The sequence below is a fragment of the Galeopterus variegatus genome, unplaced genomic scaffold (assembly GCF_000696425.1).
Source record: "Galeopterus variegatus unplaced genomic scaffold, G_variegatus-3.0.2 Scaffold3339, whole genome shotgun sequence".
Lineage (NCBI taxonomy): Eukaryota > Metazoa > Chordata > Mammalia > Dermoptera > Cynocephalidae > Galeopterus > Galeopterus variegatus.
Window position 1 is genome coordinate 91,047 of NW_007729450.1, and position 21,089 is coordinate 112,135.

General features: G+C 49.1%; 1 protein-coding gene across 1 annotated transcript in view; it reads left to right on the forward strand.

The window, feature by feature from the left end:
* Positions 1-194: 194 nt before the first annotated feature.
* The window catches only part of DPYSL2 (dihydropyrimidinase-like 2), a 77,371-nt gene continuing 56,476 nt past the window's right edge, over positions 195-21,089 (forward strand). Inside the window, exons 1-3 of the mRNA XM_008584705.1 lie at positions 195-530; positions 3,773-3,861; positions 5,608-5,792. Coding sequence (XP_008582927.1) covers positions 492-530; positions 3,773-3,861; positions 5,608-5,792 — 313 coding nt within the window. The 5' untranslated portion in view covers positions 195-491. The remainder of the gene's footprint in view (positions 531-3,772; positions 3,862-5,607; positions 5,793-21,089) is intronic.

The following is a 21,089-nucleotide window of genomic DNA, read 5'->3' on the forward strand; positions in this document are numbered from 1 at the left end:
CCCGGCTGCACACACTGCAGCATTTCGCGCGCTCGCGCTGCGGCCCGCCCCGCCGGCCCTCATCTGCATATCCCACGATCGCGGCCAATCAGCGCTCGCCCCTCTGGAAGCGGATGGCTTTTGCCGGAGAGGAAAGGGAGTGGCTGGCGGCGCATGCGCGGCTCTGGCTGACTTGAACCGAGGCTTTTATTGCTGTAGTTTATTTCCACCCCCTTTCCTCCTGTTCTCTCTCTCGCTTTCTTTTTTTTTCCGCCCTAGCTGGGGCTGTGTTGGAGGAGAGGAAGAAAGAGAGACAGAGGATTGCATTTGTCCCTTACGTTCTTGCAATTTGCTACCAGCAAGGCCAGCTAAGCGGTTGTACCTTTTTCAATTCTGCAAAAAAAAAAAAAAAAAAAAAAAAAAAAAAAAAAAGAAAATACCAAGTCCCCTTCCCGGGCAATTGTTTGCTTTAAAGCTGCCCTCTTGAAATTATTTTTTTTCCAAGGAGAGAGATGTCTTATCAGGGGAAGAAAAATATTCCACGCATCACGGTGAGTTTGGTACTTGAGAAATCGGGTCGGAACCTTTGGTGGCACAGAACGTCTAAGGAATTTTTAAAGAGGAGGAGGAGGGAGAGGGACCTAACTTTTTTTTTTTTTTCCTGTTGCTTAACGGTGGTGGTGGTGGGAGACGCGATACTAGAGGAGAAGCAGCCGCATCGTTTGGGAGGGTGAGTGCGTGGAGGTGGCCTTAGGGGCGCGCCAGCACCGCGGTGTCCTTTCATTGTCAGCGCGGGATGCTGCAGCGCCGGCCTGCGGCTGCCAGCAATGGATGCCAGATTGAATGTGCACGGTCGCAGCTCCGATATTGTTCTCCGCTGCGTGCTGCGAGGCTGGGCTCCTCGAGCCGCGGCGGGGAGGTGGGGACATGGCTCCTCCCGGTGTCTTCCGTCCCCACCGTACAGGGCTTTCTGGAGCCTTCTTCCCGCTGCTTGGAAAAAGGAGCGGGTTTCAGCCCAGAGGCGTCATGACAGCAGAGGGATGCTGGAAAGGGCAGGGGGTACCGGAATGATGTGGAAACGGGAGGGGAGGCCAAACGGACGCGGGAGGAGCACAGGAGGAGGGGGGGGTCCAGGCGGGGGCTTTTTGTTGACCGGGGGCCGGTTTCGGTTGGCCCTCTGGGTTTTCTCGCCCTCCGGTGTGGGGCTGGGGCCCTAGCGGGGCTCTGGGCTGGCGCTTCTTTCTCTCTTCGGCCCCTTGTGTCTCCGGGAGGCGTCCGTGTGGGCGCGTACACAGCGCGCCGCGAGGGTGGGCGCACGCGGGGACCGCGCGAGCCGGGCTCCGAGCTCATGGCGCTGCGCGACGCGTCCAGCAGATGGCCCGGCCCGGCCCGGCCAGACAATAATCGCGGCGGCCACGGGCGGCGGCGCAGGTCTGGGGCCTGGGATTGCTCGTTTGTAAATCACGGGAAAAGCTCTGTGCCATGAATTGGCGATGTTTCTGAGGCGAGCCGCGGTCCGTGCCCCTACCCCTCCCCATCCCCTCCTGGAAAAACCTCGCCAGCCTTATTCGCGGCATCCCCAGTGAAATCTCAGGGAGGGCCACGGAGATTCATTGTTATATAATGATGTGCAATTGCAGATGGCCAGCTGAGTCCCGGGCAGATAGAACCCAGGGCAGAGGCAGAGAATGAAAGACTCTTTCCAATGGTCGAGATGTGTTTTCAGGGCTGGGTTTGAGGGCGCGCTTTCGCTCTGGTTCCCTTTAGCCACGGGCACCCTTTCTTCCAGTCTGTGCACAAGGGCACACCCATCCGCAGGAGAGAGATGTGGGGACGAATGCACAGGGGAGGGGCGGAGGCTCGGGATTTTCTAGGATGAGCTGGGTTGTTCTGCAGCGAGGCCGGGTACTAGCTCTTTCTGGAAGGCAAAAGAGTCAAGATCCCAAAGGGCTAGCACGAGGGACCCGAGATTATGTGTTCTCTGCGCTGGAGGAGGAGCCTAGGGTGTGCGGGTGGGGTGCAGATTTGCTGCAAGCCTCAAATAATTTGCTGTCTTCATGAATGAACAGGGCAGTTTCGTTTTGACAGTATGGGGAGAAAAATGAAATTTAGAAAGCAAACGACCAACAAGACTGATTTTTCAAAAGAGCGCCCCCACCACCCATTATAAAAATCTGGCTTTATTATTCTAGGACCTATAGCACAGTCTCTCTCCCTCCATCATCACTGCCAGCCTCTTATGTAAGAAGCCTTCTGGAAAGCACTAGGGTGAACAGGGCTGTGATGCTTCGCTTGGTGTGATGTTGGCTCCGGGGATTCGCAGGGATGGCTGGGACAGGTACCACAGTCACAAGGGAGCAGGTGCTGAAGGACAGGGCTTATTCTTGTCCCCAGGAAGAAGGGATCATTGTAGGCATAGGAAAGTGCACTGGATTAGGCGATCTGGGACAAGTGGCTTAACGTCTCTGAGCCTCAGTTTCCTTGTATCATGGGAATAGAATCTACTTCCATACACCTCGCAGATTTGTTTTGAGGCTCCAGTGTCATAATGTACATGACAGGATTTTGGAAAGATGTTTACATTTACCTTATATGGTGAAGAATTGTTGTTGACTATTCCCTTTTGACTTTCCAGAGTCAACATCAGGATGAAGGACACTGTACAAAATTAAAATGATCTTATTGTTTTTCAGTATGTTAGAGCAACAATAAAAACAATACTTTGTAAACCCAGGTGTGTGTGCATTTATGTGTATCTCTTTTCTTTGCTGTCTAGTAGCTTATATATTTTTAAAAGATTTTCTGTAATTCCCTTTTCTTGGTAGCTGCTAAATATAAATGGCACTTACTGAGAATATTGTTTTGTAACTGAATTTTGAATTAACCCTTGTCAAAGTGGATGGCATCCTTTGAAATGTGTTGCGTATTAAAAGGGCAGTATTTGGCTCAGCTTGTAAGGTTTAAACCCAGTTTGGAATAATACAGGTGCACAGTCACTGAACACAGGCTTTTAACATTCCATTCCATCAATAGTGTTGGGGATAGTGATGAGTCATAGTGTACATTTCTGTCGCATTCTTGACACTTATGTGCTGCCTATTTATTTTTTGCACAAATACCACCAATTAAAATAGCAGTGCATCAACAACCCATAGCAGTGTTAGATTTTAGAATTTGCCATCTCACATACTTTATCAAAAAACTACCTTTTTCTTAACAGCTTAGTTAAAATGGTGTATTTTTTGTAGTCTCCCCCCCACCCCCACCTTTGCTACGTTTGTTGTGATTTGTCTCAAAGATAAATGCAATATAAAGGATATACTGAATCGAAACCTTGCTAGGGCTGAACCTAGTGTGTTTGTATAGGGTATCCCATGACAACAGAGTTTTGGTCATTTCCCTGACATAAACCTTGCCAAGACATGGCTTTCCTACATGTGGGTGTTTTTTTTTTTTTTTAAATGAGGTTTAGCCAAAAGCCATTTTAAAAGTATTGTTTTCTTTATCTGAAATGTTTTCACTTCTCTTCAGTGGGAGTGGATTTTTTTTTTTTTTCCTGAGATCTAAGGTCTAATTGAAAAGAGATGGCTCATTTATCTAGAATAAACTTTGCAGTATGTTCTGACTCCTCAGGTGATGAATAAGTTGCTACATACAGGTTTACCTTTGTCACCAGACTTTTTCAAAATTGGCTCATTTTGAACATCACTTTTGCATCGTGAAAATGTGTCCTTAGCTCATTTATCTTAGTAGGTTTGTTATGCATTGTGACTTTAATACCTCTTTGTTTCAGAGTGACCGTCTTCTTATCAAAGGAGGTAAAATTGTTAATGATGACCAGTCGTTCTATGCAGACATATACATGGAAGATGGGTTGATCAAGTAAGTGTAACTCACTATATAGAGATGTATGTGCACACCTTCCAGTATCCCCAAGCATTAGCCACCATTCACACACATTGGCATCAAGTTTGTGACTTCAAAGAGTGAGCACCTTAATGTCTATGTTAAACCCATTTCATTGGTGGTAATTAGTGAATTTGAAACCTCAGATTTAGGGAATTCAAAGCCAAAATTAAATGCATACCCATTTTATTAAGTATTATGTAATTTACATTTTTAACTGAGATGACACGGTATCCTCTTGTTGCCAGGTCAAGTACCTGGGTTTTGATATGTTGAAGATATGAGAGGTTTTTCTAGAGTGTGATTGTTTGGGATGGATTGGCCAATCAAAGGACGTAAGTGTGGAATACAGCCTTTTCTGTCAAGAGAGCACATCTGCTTTCTTAATCAAGAGTTCAGTTTGGATGGGCCAGAGAAGGACACCAAGTTAATTACCAAGTAACACAGGCAGATTACCGCCTAATCCTGAGGGAATTTTAGGTTTTATTCTTAAATGGCAACTAACACAAATAAAACTGCTCTTGTGTTTGTGTATTGTGTTACAAACGAGAAAACACAGAGCGGTTACTAAGTTGGGGTATTTTCGGACTCTAGAGGGTTAAGTGAGCTGAGCACATACCAGTATCCTCATGCCCTTCCTACTGGGACAGCTCAGAGGGCTCTGGAGAAATAGCACATCTGTTTAAAGACAAACACTGCAGCAAATGACATCTTTTAAATAAGCAGCATTCATCAAGTGCTAGAGGCAAGCCAGTCCGGAGGAGTGGAAAACTGGAGTGGATATGACTGTTGCCTGGAAGCTCACACCCTGATTTACGAACCTAAAATAGGTTTTAACATTTCCACATTTAATGTTTTCTCCATGTGTGTTTGCTTGTGACAGTCTCGGCCCCAGGCTGTCTAATGCTGTGACTTTCATGTTCCGTTTTCTCCCAATTACGAGGCAGCACGATTTGGTCTAGCAGAAAGATGCTGGCCTAGAAGTGAGCAGCCCTGTGTACTATTTTTAGGCATCACTAATTTGTTCTAGAACTTTATCAACTCCTCCTTGATTAATTTTATTTTTAAAAGAATTGGTAGGAAGAGGTAGTAGATATATATTTTGTTCGTTTCTTATTTCTTCGTTTCTTTGTTTAGAAATATTTTTTAAAAATTGGAAATGAATCTTGTCCCCCAATATAATGAATATTCGTTTTTCTGCCTTTATCATCTGAGTTAATGAGCACACGCTTCCATGGTTTTAAATTGTTGCAGTCATACTGTTCACTTTTTTTTGCTTTGTTTTATTCTACCCTCCCACCCCTATTTTCTCTTTATTGAAAATGATATGGTGAAAATAAGTGTTTACTAAGTGCAGCCAGATCTGGAGAAAATTGCTGTAGGATAATTAGCTCAACTGTGTGTATTGTAAAGAAGGTTTGGTGACATTTTATGTAAATATCTTGGGGCCCTGTTATAATTTAGTCCTAGGGGTCTCTTGGTAACTAAGCCTCTGAATGGGGCCTCTGATGCTTTATTTAAATTTTGTTTTCTAATATACTCTGCATTGCTTCTTAGATGGGGATAGGGAGCAGGGGGTACTTCTGTTATGAATCATCACAATAATCCGGGAAGTCCACGGCACACATGGAGGATAGTTCATAGCTTAGTGGAAATAGCTGTGAGATCCCATTGGATTCCATGTTTCATTTACAACCTGTGTCACCAACCCTGTTTATTTAGGCAAATAGGAGAAAACCTGATTGTGCCAGGAGGGGTGAAGACCATCGAAGCCCATTCCAGAATGGTGATCCCTGGAGGAATTGATGTCCACACTCGCTTCCAGATGCCTGACCAGGGAATGACGTCTGCGGATGACTTCTTCCAAGGAACCAAGGCAGCCCTGGCTGGGGGAACCACCATGATCAGTAAGAAGTTTGAATATCACCATTGTGGCGCTCGGCAAACCATGATAGTTTGGAAATGAGTCTGTGTGTGTTTGATTCTTTCCTTCTGAAAGTTGCTGAACTGAGCAGGGGTTTCATCTGCCAAATAAGGGGTGTGGGTGGGTTAAAGATTTGCCTTATTTCCTTATTCTAATTTTCTGTCTTTGAGTTCTTCAGTTGAACTTGAGATCACGGTTCTAGGGAATGTGGCTAGCAGAAGAGGAATGGGTTCTTGCTTTCTCTACTTGAGGACTTCTGTCTTTCTTGACCCAAAACTGTGATTTGGTTGTGAAAACCCAGCATTTGGAGTCAGCTTCAAAGCTACCCACTGGAGCCTTTGCTCCTAAGTATTCGATTTTGGTTTTTTAAAAAAAAATTCCTAAGAGTCCTTCCTCTAGAATGAGGGTGGGGTGTAGGAGATGAGATGTTGAACCAGGAGCCTCTTCCACTGATAGGAAAATCAGATGGTGGGAATACTTTCTGGCCTGGGGTTGACTTAAAAGGAACTGGGCCATTCTGCTTGGAGGAGGACCACGGGTATTAACTGTCCTTCAGAGGTGACACTTGCCGGCACCCACAGCCGGGTGCCCTTTGCCTTTTACTCCAAGGCCACTGTGCTTTTTGTTCAGCAAAATCTAAAGTGTATTCACTGGACACAGCACGCGTGTTAGAGTTTGTTTGTGAACTGTCAGATTCCAGTGTGCCTACCGATTGTCCTCTTGACAAATGTCATTTGGTTTTTGGGGAAGTGGGCAAGCCACGCAGTGGTTTGTTAGATACATATTTCTTTAAAATAGATTTTTATCTAAGTGTGAAAGTCAACATATAGTCTGTCTTATGTGAAAAGCTAGCAGTTTGTTTCAAAGTAGAAAGAACTTAGCTATTTCTGCTTTAGAAAAACCTATCTTACTGATTATTCTTCAGAGTGATGGTCTTTTTACCTGTGGGTTTGGAGTCTATCTGGATGCTTCTTTTCTATCTTGCCTGAGCTAGGGGATGCCCTGATGTTGCCTCCTGGTCTGAGTTCCGCTGCGTTTTAAACCACACGCTCACCCTCTGGCGTTCTCTCTGCCTGGTCGTCAGTGTCTGAAGCATCAGGGACAGCTCTTGAGCCTGCAGGATTAAGCCTTCTCTCCATCTTGCTGCGCACAGTGCCTTCTAACCTAGTGGGTGCTCTTCTCAAGGGGGCTCCTTCATGCACACCTGGTGACTAGGGCCAGTGCAGAAGCCTGTGCTTTGTCACTTGTTCAGGACTTGCTGGCGTCTGTGGTCTATTCCACCCCTCCTCTAGGTAGGCTGCAGAGGGACACTTGAGCTTGGAGAAGCACAGACTGCTTAGATGTCGACCAGGAAGGCCCAGCCGAGGTGATTCTCTGCTTGCAGTTCAGATGGAGGCTCTGTAGCTCATAAGAGTGTCACTAAGCCATAGATAATATTTCCTGAGTGAGTAGTCAGTGATGTGTATCATTGGCAGGGTTGCTGAGTGGGAGCCCTCTGAGGGAAAAATGCCCCCAACCGGGAGTCAGGAGTTGTGGTCCCCTTCTGACACTAACTTGCTATGTGACCTTGGGCAAGTCACCTTACTTCTCTGTGCCTTAGCTGCTTGTCCTCACAAGGAAGGATTTGCACCAGACAACCCTGGGAGAAGTCTTTTGTAGTTCCCACACTCAGTGATTCACTGAGCTCAGCGAGAGATTTTGCCTTTAATCAGATGCAGTGTGCTCAGCAGATACAGAGGGGCCCTGTTCCTATGAGACTCACTCAGAAGGACCCCATGGGTCTGCTTTCTCCTCCCTGAGCTCCTGAATGTGCCCCTTTACTCCTCACATGTGACCCTTCCTGGGGCCACACTCTGCTTCTTGTCCCTTCCCTCCTTGCCTCCCTTGCTGCAGGGGCACAGCCTCTTGCTGTCGTCCTGAGTGTCTCTTCGGCCTTTTCCCTCAGTGGCTGTGGCCTCCTCTCTGTTTATGCCAGATGGTTCCTTCTGTACAGGAACGGGAGATGTCTTTGTGAGTCCTGCACCCGGGCCAGGGAGCCCAGAACAGTCAGCAGGTGGCTTTATGTGCAGGTTGTCAGGACAGGGGCGTGACAGGGGTGTCCAACCACCTGCTGGGCTTAGTTGGACAGAAGGCGATGGCATTTCCATGTGGGCTCTGCGAGGCAATCGGGCTAAAGAACAGGGGAATTTACTGAGCAACCCCGAAAGAATAAAGTAATCAGAGGTGGCAATGCATGGTCAGAATTGTTACACCCTAAACTCCATTGCTTTTGGAGCTTGCGAAAAAGATTAACTACTGCAAAAAACCACCCGTGGTTGCCGACTGGCCTGCCTTTCCCTAGGGAGATGACTGGTAATGAGACAGATGAGGAAATCAGAATTTTTTCTTTTTCTGCTTGTGGGTCATCTGTTCTGCATTGCTTCAAGTGAGTGAGTGGCTGGGGCTTGCTTTGCAGAGAAGAAAGCCTTTGAAAGAGGGATAGCTTCATGGGACTTTGGTACCTACGACCCACTCCTTCCACGAGATTATAGCTTCTTTAATGCTTATCGAGGCCAGAAAGAAATGCTCAGGGTGTTTTGAGCAGATTGAAGTGAAAACTTTCTGAGCCCACTTCCGATTGCTGCAACCAGCAATTGAGGTGACTGCTGCAGAGGCTTCCCACTCCCTTCTCCCTCCTGTCTTCTCTCTCCAAGCAAAGTCACCTGCACTCCCAGGTGAGTCTCCACCTGCTCCTTGCTGGCTGTGTGTTTCCCAGGTCACAGGCCCCAGAGGCTCCATTTCTGTCTGAGATGGAACTGCCTGCAGAGGAAAATGCAGCCGAGTATTCCCAGTTTAAAAAAGGAGATGACACATCAGCAGCAGAAAATAATATTATTGCCGTCAGACAGAGCCTGCTATTGAAAACTGTACAATGAGATCTTTGTGAGGGGGACTCTGCGCAGGGCAGGGGGAGTGCACTTTGCCCTTTCCATCCAGTGGCGGGTGGGCAGAGACTCCAGACGTGCCCTCCAGGCGGCATCCAGACTGGCGGGGGTCATGGAGGTGGCAGGGTTGCTGCTTGGAGAAGCACTAGGACTCCCAGGGGCTTTGTGATCATCAGGGCTGTTAGGACTGGAGAGTCCCCAGGAGGCAGGTGGGAACAGTCACCTCCACTTAATGGAGGGGAGGACTGAGGCCAGAGGTCAGATTGAGGCCAGAGGGACAGGTACTACCTGCCGACACTTACCCTGTGCATCGGTGCAGGTGGCAGGTGTCAGATGTGGAACACACACCAGCAAGCAGCCCAGGCCCTACCACATTTGACTTATCTGCAAAATGGGGAAAGTTGTTACAGAGGTGGATGGTGGTGGCCTCAGAACAGGACCTGGCCCGTTGTCAGCACTCAGACGTGGTGGTTACTGTCATTCCATCCTGCATCGGGTAACCGTAACCTCCCATCTCTGTTACATTTGGGGGCTTTACTCTCCCAACAGAGCCAGAGAACAGAGGCCTGACTTGAATATTTGCTGACAGCAGGGGTTCTCCAAGTGTGGCTGATGGACTGTGTGCCTCAGTGTCACCTGGGTGTTGCATCTTACAACATTTGGCTTCCTGGGCCCCACCCAACCTATTGAAGTAGTGGGTCTGCTGATGAGACCTGTGAATCTGTATTTTAATCTGGTTCTTGTCCAAAGCACTTGGGGAGCTGTTTGAAAGTAGAGCTCTTGGGTCCGTGCCAGATCTAGGGGCTCTGGATCTCCAAGGATCAGGAGCCGCTGCTCTGAATGCCATCTCTACTATCCTGAACTCGAGGCTTTCCCTGGAGGGTGTGAGGCTCGGGCACAGCACACCCAGGGAGCTCCTCCTCCCTGAGCGGAGCATGCAGCGCAGCAGAGATCAGGACGTGAGCTGGGAGAAGGTGAGAGGGGCTGCCCCGCAGGGTTGGAAGGGGCCCTCCCTCTTGGACTCTAGACTTGTTACTTCTCCCTGGGTGTGTCTCGGGTGCCCCCACCTGATGATCTCCAGTCAGACTGAGCCCTTCTCCCATATCCCTGCCGCTTTTCCAGCGCCCGGTGCCAGAGAGGGTTGCCCTCGGGGTCACACGGGCTTCAGCGTACACAGTCACCCTGGTGTGCGTCCAGTGGGTCTTGTCTCTGTCTCCTCTCGCTCCTGTTCCTTCCCACCCACGCATTCAGAACTTGGCTGTCCCTTACTGGATTTTTGCTCTGGTGTCCTGCTCTGTCCCCAAGCTCTTTCTCCAGCACAGCTTTGACCGTGCCGCCTCCTTCCTCCAAAGCCTTTGATGGCTCCCTCTGGCCTAGAGAATGCCACCTGAGTGCCAGAGCCCTCCGCAACGTGGCCTAATCCTGCTGTCTCAGCCCAGGCTTGCACTGTCATCTCAGACAGGGACGCCCTTCCTTTCTTTTCTCTGCCTACGTGAGTCTTCGTCACCATCTGAGGCCCGGCCTAGGTGCTCCCCCCTTCACCAGGCACCTCCTCCTCCTGGTCCCCGTAATTTATTGCAGCCACTTTGCACCTTGACAAACACTGGGCTTTCATTCCCCAGGCCTTGTGGCTTCAGCCTTGCATTGCAGATCAGTCAAGCCCCCCCTGTCTCTTACCTTTTCGTATCCCCACTCCCCAAGCAGTGTCTCACTCTCAGGAGGCACTCCATTCATGCCACAGTTTGAATGAATGAATAAATAAATACACCAACGAGACTTGATTTCCTGCATTGTCTGAGTGATGTCAGAGGACTGAGCATCATGGAGAGGGGAGGAGGGTTTGCAAGTCTGATGTTAGCTGTGTTCACCGGATGGAAGAGCCTGCTTCCTCGGCTGTCCCTCTTTCTGCTGCCCCAGGGTCCCCAGTCACTGCATGAGGTCAGCTCTGGCAGCAGTTGGAGGAGGAAGGCAGGAGGGGAGCCCAGAACCCAGGCGTCGGGGACGGGGACTGCTCTCTGTCTGGGCTATCCTTTCAGAGGGGCTGTGCAGCAGCTGTCACAGTGGTCCTCTTGTGAGAGCACTTGCTCTCCGAGCACAGGGGGTCATGTCTGGTGGAGAAGTCATGTGGCCCTGAGCACCATGGTGAGCTTGGAAGTCATTTCCCAAAACTCTCTGGGCTTGTCCCAGCTTTCTGGTGATTCTCCCTGTGCAGGCAGGAGCCTGGGGAAGGTGAGGTGGCTTCCTGAGGGGATGTGGCTCAGGAGTATTGCTGCAGTCCATCCATTGCTTGTCATTTTCTCATTAATGTGGCATTTGGGTTTGCTCCCACTTAGGACGAGTACACACGTGTGAACACACACACTTTATGAATGTGTCTGTCATTGATGCTTTGATCATTCCCTTTGCAGCATTCATCCGACTAGGGTTATGAAGTATTTACAAACACACTTGACCACATCAAACTAAAGTTTCAAAGTCCAGGACCCACTTTGTTGCCACAAAATCTGCCCATGGCCTGGCGATTGGAAAGCCGCCATTGTCTAGTGGGTTGTCAGTGGGGCTCTTTCTCTGTCTCTTCCTCTCGTCCCCTGGGCCCCCCCTGTGGGTTAGGTTGCACGTTTTGCCTAAGGACACTGGTGCCTTCTGCAAGCGCATACCATGCGGCTGGGCCCGCCTATGTGTCCACTTCCTGGGACAGTTTGGGCTGATCCCCTCATACCTGGTGCTGGGCAGCGTGGAGGAAGAGAGAGAAGATGGAGCATCCTGAGAGCTAGCCCAGCTTTTCCCAAAGGCCCAGCACACACGGTACAAAATGCTTCTCTCATGAAGAGGGTGGTTGGGTTGGGCTTACAGGCAGCTGGATAGGGCAGGGGGGGTTAGGGTCTGCAAGGCACTTCTATAAGCAGGGACTTTCCTGTGTGTGTGTCCAGACCATATTTCATGGACGTTGTGGCAGTTATAATCCACCAGGGTTTCTTGCGTGGACTCTGGCCCTGAGAGCTGGAAATCAGCCCTGTGCTCAAAGGGCTGGGCCTTTGTCTCCCGAGGCTTCTCCGTCCTCGCTGACCCCAGTTCCAACTCTGCCTGTGGGGGTTGCTCTCAGAGCCTGGCGGGTCTCAGTACTCAAATGCTCTCAGAGCCTATTCTCTGACTTTCTCTCGAGTGGTCGTTCAGACTATCAAGACTTCCTGTCAGTTCTGTTGACCAGAATGACAGCTGGAGCCAGGAGTGGTGGTGAGGAGGCGAGATGCTGGGCTTCAGCAAGCTCTTCCTGAGCCTTGGATGCGAGGGACAGGCAACCAGTGGCCAGCACCCTGTGGCCTCAGGGTTCCTAGTTGCTAGACAGAAGGTTCTGTGCCACACCCATGTCCAAGGAAGCCTTGGATGCGAGGGACAGGCAACCAGTGGCCAGCATCCTGTGGCCTCAGGGTTCCTAGTTGCTAGACAGAAGGTTCTGTGCCACACCCATGTCCAAGGCTGCCCTTGTCCTGGGTCCTGGCTGCATGAGCTGGGTACAGACTTCTGGAGGGCAGGAATCCTGCCCTGTGCATGTGCATATGGCTGCAGCGTGCATGCATGGTGGCTGGCCGTGCAGGCTGCCTGACGAGCGCCCTGATCCATCGCTCCTTGTAGTCTTGATGGCTTACAAGTCTTGATGGCATTGCTGCGCCGGGGGAACCCTTTCTCCTGTGAAATCTGACATGGGACCTCCTCCATCTGACAGATAAAACTGATGAAACCAGAGCTGCTCAGGCTGGCGTGACAGGTGGTGGGTGGGGACCTGGATCCCGCCCCTTCCTCTGTCTTCCCCTCAGACTCTGGGGACTCCTCAGCTTAGGAAAGCAGAGTGTGGAAACCACCCTGTCCACGGCCGCCTCACCCTGGACTTACCTTCCCTCCAGTGCTTGGCCACGGCATGGGTCCCGCCACGGCTTGCACGTAGGGTTGCTGGGAAAGGGTGTTCAGTGAGCAGAGTGGCCCTGCTCAGTCACTGAAGAATGCTCCTGGCCACACTAAGTCTTCGGTGTCTCGTTCCACATTCCTCCTCCTGCTCAAGAGTGGGGCTAGGCTAGAGTGCCCGTTTCACTTTCCCTGCTGAGGTTTGGGTCAGTTTGCTTTTGCTCTTCATATGAGAGCCCATAGAAGGTGAGACTTCTGCCTTTTCTTTAGCAAGTTAATGGTACACAGTGTTCTGAAGGGAAAATTGACTGTCTTAGGGAGCGGTTGGCCAGGGGATTCCTGTGGCTCTGCTTCCCATCGTGGCTCTGGCCCTGTCACTCCATCAAGAGCCCTCTCTCCCTCTGAATGTGCTGGAAGGTGTGCTAGGATCTACCTGGACAGCATGAAGGGAGGCAGGAACGGCTGGCTAAATGGGAGCCATCGGTTGTTTGGATGAAAGCTGCTTCTCTGAGTTAGCTATTATGGTGATGACTGCTGTTGTCATTATGGCTAAATTTACTCTAAATAGAAATCTATAACTATCTCAATGAGCACTAAAGAGAGGCTTAGTCATCCCAGCCACCAAATGTCGTCACACACATTAAGTGCACCTATGCATCCAGAAACGTCCCAGCTGCTCTGTTAAGTTCACAGTCTCTCCTTAGCTCTCGTCATTTGGGCTTTTGGGTTGGAAAACAGAAACACAAAGGAAAAAATCTGACCTTAGAATAAAAGGGCAATTGACTCTCTATATCTCCCTGCATTGGATTTTTGCTACTGTATATCACAGAGATTGTCCGTCATCTGTCTACTCACCACCCATCCATCCATCTCTCTATCCATCCATCTATCCATCTCTCTGTCCATCCATCCATCATCCATCTATCCATCTATCTATCCATTATCCATCCATCCATCCATCATCGATCGATCATCTATCTATCTATCTATCTTAGTTTGTTCGGGCTGCTATAACAAAATACCATAAACTGGGCGGCNGGCTTCTCCGTCCTCGCTGACCCCAGTTCCAACTCTGCCTGTGGGGGTTGCTCTCAGAGCCTGGCGGGTCTCAGTACTCAAATGCTCTCAGAGCCTATTCTCTGACTTTCTCTCGAGTGGTCGTTCAGACTATCAAGACTTCCTGTCAGTTCTGTTGACCAGAATGACAGCTGGAGCCAGGAGTGGTGGTGAGGAGGCGAGATGCTGGGCTTCAGCAAGCTCTTCCTGAGCCTTGGATGCGAGGGACAGGCAACCAGTGGCCAGCACCCTGTGGCCTCAGGGTTCCTAGTTGCTAGACAGAAGGTTCTGTGCCACACCCATGTCCAAGGCTGCCCTTGTCCTGGGTCCTGGCTGCATGAGCTGGGTACAGACTTCTGGAGGGCAGGAATCCTGCCCTGTGCATGTGCATATGGCTGCAGCGTGCATGCATGGTGGCTGGCCGTGCAGGCTGCCTGACGAGCGCCCTGATCCATCGCTCCTTGTAGTCTTGATGGCTTACAAGTCTTGATGGCATTGCTGCGCCGGGGGAACCCTTTCTCCTGTGAAATCTGACATGGGACCTCCTCCATCTGACAGATAAAACTGATGAAACCAGAGCTGCTCAGGCTGGCGTGACAGGTGGTGGGTGGGGACCTGGATCCCGCCCCTTCCTCTGTCTTCCCCTCAGACTCTGGGGACTCCTCAGCTTAGGAAAGCAGAGTGTGGAAACCACCCTGTCCACGGCCGCCTCACCCTGGACTTACCTTCCCTCCAGTGCTTGGCCACGGCATGGGTCCCGCCACGGCTTGCACGTAGGGTTGCTGGGAAAGGGTGTTCAGTGAGCAGAGTGGCCCTGCTCAGTCACTGAAGAATGCTCCTGGCCACACTAAGTCTTCGGTGTCTCGTTCCACATTCCTCCTCCTGCTCAAGAGTGGGGCTAGGCTAGAGTGCCCGTTTCACTTTCCCTGCTGAGGTTTGGGTCAGTTTGCTTTTGCTCTTCATATGAGAGCCCATAGAAGGTGAGACTTCTGCCTTTTCTTTAGCAAGTTAATGGTACACAGTGTTCTGAAGGGAAAATTGACTGTCTTAGGGAGCGGTTGGCCAGGGGATTCCTGTGGCTCTGCTTCCCATCGTGGCTCTGGCCCTGTCACTCCATCAAGAGCCCTCTCTCCCTCTTTCCTCATTCTCTTTGATCAGACCTTTCTCTTTCTTCTCAAGAAACGATTGCTTATTTCTTTGAGTTGTGCTGCCTCTGACTTGCTGCTATTGTTGGGTGAAGCCATTGGTCAAATTCCTTGCTCTTAGTCAGTCTTAACTGCCGTGGTTAATGATAAAGGGGAATTACAGTGAGTAGAAATTAGACATCTTTCTGGTTAACCCATTTGGGAGGGAACTTTCTTTGCATGTGACTAAATGTTCCCCTAATGATAGAGGGCATGTGGCTGGGGGTTGGGTGGTGGCGGCCGAGGCTCCTATCTAGGGAAGGGAATTTTGCAATGAGCAACGGCAGCCCTTAAAACCCTTGGCTGCACAGTAGAATCCCCTGGGGAGCTTTAACAAAATGCAAAGACCAGACTTGGGACTTAATTGTTCTAGATGGGCCTGGTGTTGGTAGTTCTGAAAGCTTCCCAGGTGATAACCAGGGTTAAGAACTGTGGATCTAAGTGCTGGCTCCAACAGTTGGGCTTCCATTGAAACAGAGTGAATGTCTGTCAAGGTTTTCTAAAAGCTAGAGATGCCCTCTCTCTCTCTGTTCTCTGCTCTGTGCTCTTTGCAAAGGGTGGGGGATCACACTGTCATGGATTCTATAGCTTGGTGCCTTCCAGAAGCTTACGAAACGGGGGGTGCTGAGCTAATTGTCACCAAAAAGAGCCTTCTTTTTCAGTTGCTGTCCTTGGTGTCCTGGAAGGTTTTGCTTGTTAATTTCCTGATAGGACGCTAGTTAAGACTCGGAGTTAAGTGGAACGAGAGGTGACAGACAGGAATAGGGCCGAGTGGTGGGATGGGAGGGGGTATGGAAGGCAGAGTGGAGCTGGACCATGGACTTCAGTCCCCAGCCCTGTGGGCCACCTGCTGCGCTGGTTTTTCTGAGAAAATACTACTGTCTTTAGGTTGAATCAGTAGTGTTTATGACCTAATCTCCCTCTAATGATAGGTCGGGACTGGAATCCTTCCTTGTGGGGAGTCTGTGAGGGAAAAATGAAAAGTGCCTGGTAATCACATGGAATCACGGACTCCAAGGCAGCCAGTCAGACCTCCTGTTCCAGCCCTGCTCTCGCAGCTGGCTGAAGTTTATTGAACCAGGCTTCAGAGGGTGAGACTGCAAGTCACACGGGACAGGGATGGGACAGCTCTAAGAGTCAGACCTAAGTTTAACTGCCCTCTCTAGTACTTTTCTGTTTGAGTGTGCTCATCCTACTGTATTTCTAGACAGCGGTTTCTACGTCTATAAAATGGAGACAATAGATTCTTATTTATGAGGGTTATATAAAAAGTAGGTAAGATTTTTTGTGCTGTACTATTTAAACATGATTATTGTGACAGTTTTGGTACATGTGTGAATGGATTCCTCTTTCATCCATCCATCCATCCATCCTTTCATCATCTCTTTATCCATCCATCCATCCATCCATCCATCCATCTGTCCGTCATCTATCTACCCACCACCCATCCATCCATCTCTCTATGCATCCATCTATCCATCTCTCTGTCCATCCATCCATCATCCATCTATCCATCTATCTATCCATTATCCATCCATCCATCCATCATCGATCGATCATCTATCTATCTATCTATCTTAGTTTGTTCGGGCTGCTATAACAAAATACCATAAACTGGGCGGCTTATAAACAACAGAAGTTTATTTCTCACCATTCTGGAGGCTGGAAGTCCAAGATTAAGATGGATTCAGTGCCTGTCAAGGGCCTGCTTTCTGGCTTATAGACGGCACCTTCTGACTGTGTCCTCACATGGTGGAAGGCGTGAGGGGTCTCTCTGAGGAATCTTTTATAAGGGTACTAATCCCAATCACCTTCCAAAGGCTCCACTTCCTAATACCATCACTTTGGGGGTTAGAATTTCAACATATGAATTTTGGGGGGACACAAACATTCAGATCCATAGCAGGGGGTGTTGCAGTTTGGGTTTTCTGGGAAGCAGATGCTCAGAGAGTTTAGCGTCTCCATCTATCATTTATCTGTCTAATCTATCATGATCATTATTGTCTTTCTATCTGTGTATCATCTAAGTCATTTATTTGGTCTGTCTTCTATCAATCTTTCTAATCTGTATGTTTGTGTATCTATCTATCTAGTCTACTTACATATTAAACCTGTCTATATCTATAAATATTAGCTATCTATAATTTATTCATTCAGTCTGTCATGTATCTAATCTATACCTATCTATATCTGTGTCTATGTCCATCTGTCATCTATCACTTACCTATTTTATCTATTACCATGTGTCATCTATCTAATCCAATTTTTCAGTCATCTAAAAATTTCCACCCACCTACCTATCTACCTGTCTAGTCTGTCTATTGATTATCTATATGTCCTATCAATCAGTCAATCATCTGTTCACCCTCCTGTGCTTAGGATGCTGCTGCAGGCTGCTGATTCCTGCTGGGTTATCTTTCCTTGCTGTCACTTGATGAGATCAGTAGGAGAATTCAATTTCATCTTCAAGCCTATGGAGAGGAGTTTGAGTTGTGAATATAGCAGGAAAAACAACTACATATAAGAAGCCCTATAAGAGGGTTTCGTATACAAAAAAAATTAAAATTTTACTTTTGACTTTTTTTCCCTTCCAAATAATCTCTGGCGCATTGGCAGCCTGAATTTTCTTGACAGCACACCCGGCCCTGCGGATGTAAAGCGATACCAACAGGAAACAGGTCAAGTCAATAACTCTTGCTAGATTTGGATTTTCAGCCTTTTTTGGAATTTATATGAGGCCAGCATTATCATTATTCATTTCTGTGCTCTTAAATGCCTGAGCCCCGCCGTCTTTTGTGGTGGATTCACTGCATTCTCTGCAAGGAAGTTTGCACGCCCGCTGAACCAGTGCCTGCAGCCTCCTTCCCATGGCTCTGCAGCTTGCTGGGCATCTGTGCATGGCCCGGGTCATTCCTACGGCAGCACTGGTGACAAATTCTTCCCCCCTGGGTGTTCAGCCAAGGAAGCACTTAGTCATGTGGGGCCTACCATGCAGAGAAGCGGCTTGGGAGAGCCTGGCAGGAGAGAGCTTCTCCTGTCTGGGCCGCCCCGTGAGCTCTGCCTCCTGTTTCATGCATCAGATGAAGGGACCACATGGAGCCCTTGGAGATGGGTGTGCTGGTCCCTGCCCCTCACTCGCCAGTTCTGGCAGAGTCACGCAGCTCCTTTCCCATCGACAGGCATAGGTCATGTTCTTTCCTTCAGCTGGGAGTCTTCGTTATTGCTCTTTATTTATTTTTTACCTTAGCTCATTAGCTACACAAGTCATGGAGGATAAAAAAGCAGGCAGAATAGATCCATTGTTAAAGCATGGAGAGGGTTCATTTAAGAAACCGTGTCCCTGAGGGGTTGACAGATATTTCAGAACCAAGCTGAGCGCAGTGAAGCAGGACTTAGTATTTTGGAGGAAATGCAACTTTTGCTTCAGAGTTTTAAATGCAAACTCGAGAGAATGTTACAGCTCGGGCACAGCATTGGTGGCGTGTTATAAGCATTATTTTATGTGATGAGATGGGGATTCAGCCCTATTTGTAGGATGAGCATTTAAGTTATTATCCAAATGGATATGCTTATCTATCTTACTAATAATGACCCCGGGACAGCAGCGCAGACCAGGGCTGTCCCAAGCAAAGCCAGGCAGGTATCACTGTACCTCTCAGAGGCTCCAGTTGCATTCTTTTGTCCTCTGATGAGCTCTGAAAGGGGATGACCTAGTAGTCACTCTCTGGACCCCTCTTCAGACCTGCCAGGAGCCATGGGTAGGAGCTGTGTGATTCCATTCTTTTCCCATGGTCAGAAGAGAGCGAGATAATTTGGAGGGAGCATATAATCAACATGTATTGGGAATCTGTGACAAGCAAGCCCTATACACACCATTTCTAGTCCTTCTGTCAACTCTGAAGATAGGTAGACTTATCCTCATGCTGTTCACGAAGAAATGGAAAGTCCAGAGAAGCCAAGTGACTTGCCTAAAGCCATGGAGCTTGTGAGTGTCAGGGCAGGGATTCCAATCAAGCTCTGGGCTAATGACACTTGCGGATCACAGAATAAAAGAATCATGGTTGCTTTTAACAATTAAAAAAAAATGTGTGCTCATGAATGTTGTTGTGTGCCCAGCCCTGTGCCAGGTGCAGAAACCCAGCCCCCACCTTGAGTTTGCTATGAGGTGTGGGGCTACCCTCCACCCCCAAGGCACAGAAACATGTTGGTGTTCAAGCTTTATCCTGCCCTTTGATCCAACCACTGTTTAAAAGTACCTTTTCTGTAATATGGAGGGAGATGATCAGCTCTCACATGCCTCCCACTAAGCAGAAGGCCGCACCCCGTGGGAGAAGGTGCGCAGGATGGTGGTGTGTTGAGTGTGTCTGGTCTCCCATCAGGAGCCCTGGCTTGATGACCTAAATTCCTCCTGTATCCCGGAGGGGGCTTTGGAGAACAATCAAGAGGAGTAACTGATGCCATGCCACTCATCAGTCGAACTTAATCCCTCTTCTGGGGGGCCCAGCAGTCCCTTCTCCGTGCAGGGCCAGATTGAGCTGATTTTTTGTCATGCAAGCTGCATTGGAGGTCTCCCTGCCCTTGCCTGGGTCTCGTCTTTCCTCGTTCCTCTCAGTCGCTTTGGCACAGCCCCCTGCCAGGTTCATTAGGCCTGTGCCTTCCATGTGTGGCTGGGAAACACCTCGGGCAGATGGCATTTTTTGAGGAGGAGCAGGGACTGGGAGGAAATTAAGCAGTTTCCCAGAGTTGGAATTGCTGCTCTGGGCCTTGTTCTGTTCCTTTGTGGAGAGATTCCAAGGAGGAACATGAGGTGTCATGGAAAGAATTTGAGGCCCAACCTTCTGGATGACATGTCGTCAGGGAGCTGGGAATCAGGAGACCTTAATTCTGCTCTTTACTCTGCTGCTTATTAACTCCGGCAAGTTGCCCCACGTCTCTGTCTTGGTTTTACTCAATCGTCAGAAGCGCCTGGATCAGCTTTTCTTGCCTAATAGGGAAGGATCAGGGAGATGGTGCATGTGGCAGGGCAGGTTACATAGTTGCGGGGAGGCCCCCAGCCCGGTTTGCTCCCGACCGTCGAAGCTTTTTAGAGCCAGGCTCCTGCACGTCAGGAGGACGACATTTGTCATGTGTGTTGTTTGTACATCTGTTTCGTGAGTGACTTTGGCACCTCTCCCCCTTTTCTTCAGCCTCCCCTCCTCATTCTTTGCCATGGGGAGTGCACTGAAGTGGTCAGCTTTGCTCTGAAATGGTTTGTTGTGGTGGTGGTTAGCGCTCCAGCGACACATTCTCACTGTCACCTGAGTTTCTTTTCTTGCTAAGAGTATTCAGCTCTGTTCATTGGCGAGCTCTTTTTTCTCTCTCTATGCAAACATATTCTCCATCTTACTTTGGAAGAGGGGGATTCACTTTGCTGAATTTAATACAGTGCTGTGTTGCTTAACGACGGGGATACGTTCTGAGAAATGAAGTGACTAAATGATTTCGTCATTGTGTGAGCATCACAGAGTGCAGGTACACAAACCCAGATGGTACAGCCCACTGCACACCTAGGCTGCACGGTGTAGCCTATGGCTCCTACCACAGGTGTGAACGTGGTCCATCGTTGACTGAAGTGTTAGGCAGCGCATGACTGTACTTTATATTTCAGAGCGTTAGTGAAAGAGCACCAGGAGATAACCTGGTGTACCATTGCCTTGGTGAGCATCTTCCCTCGCTGGGCACAGCCTCCTGCTTCTGGGAAATTCAAAGCATCTGATCATTTTCTCCCTTTAGAGGCTAGAAACGAGTAATTTTATTATTATTATTATTATTTTTTATTTTTTTGAGAAAAGAAAAGACTTCATGTGAGGTCAACGGACAAGGAGACAGGAAGCATAGTGGTCTCAAATCTGTCTCATTGATCCGGGGGCTGGGCAGGAAACAAGTACTTTTAAATAATGGTTGGTTCACAGGGCAGGTTAGAGCTTCCACCCCAAATCTTCCTGGTCCTTGGGGGTGGATGGTAGCCTGGCCCCTGACTGCAAGCTCCAGGTGAGGGCTGTGTCTGGGACTTAGATGTTCCTTATTGCAGTCCCCTCATTTTTTTTTTTTATTCCTTTTTATCTTTTTTACTGACCGGTAACGGGATCGCAACCCTTGGTGTCGCGCCCGCACCGGGGACCGGCAACGGGATCGGAACCCTCGGTGGTGTGCCCGCACCGCGCTAAGCCAGTGAGC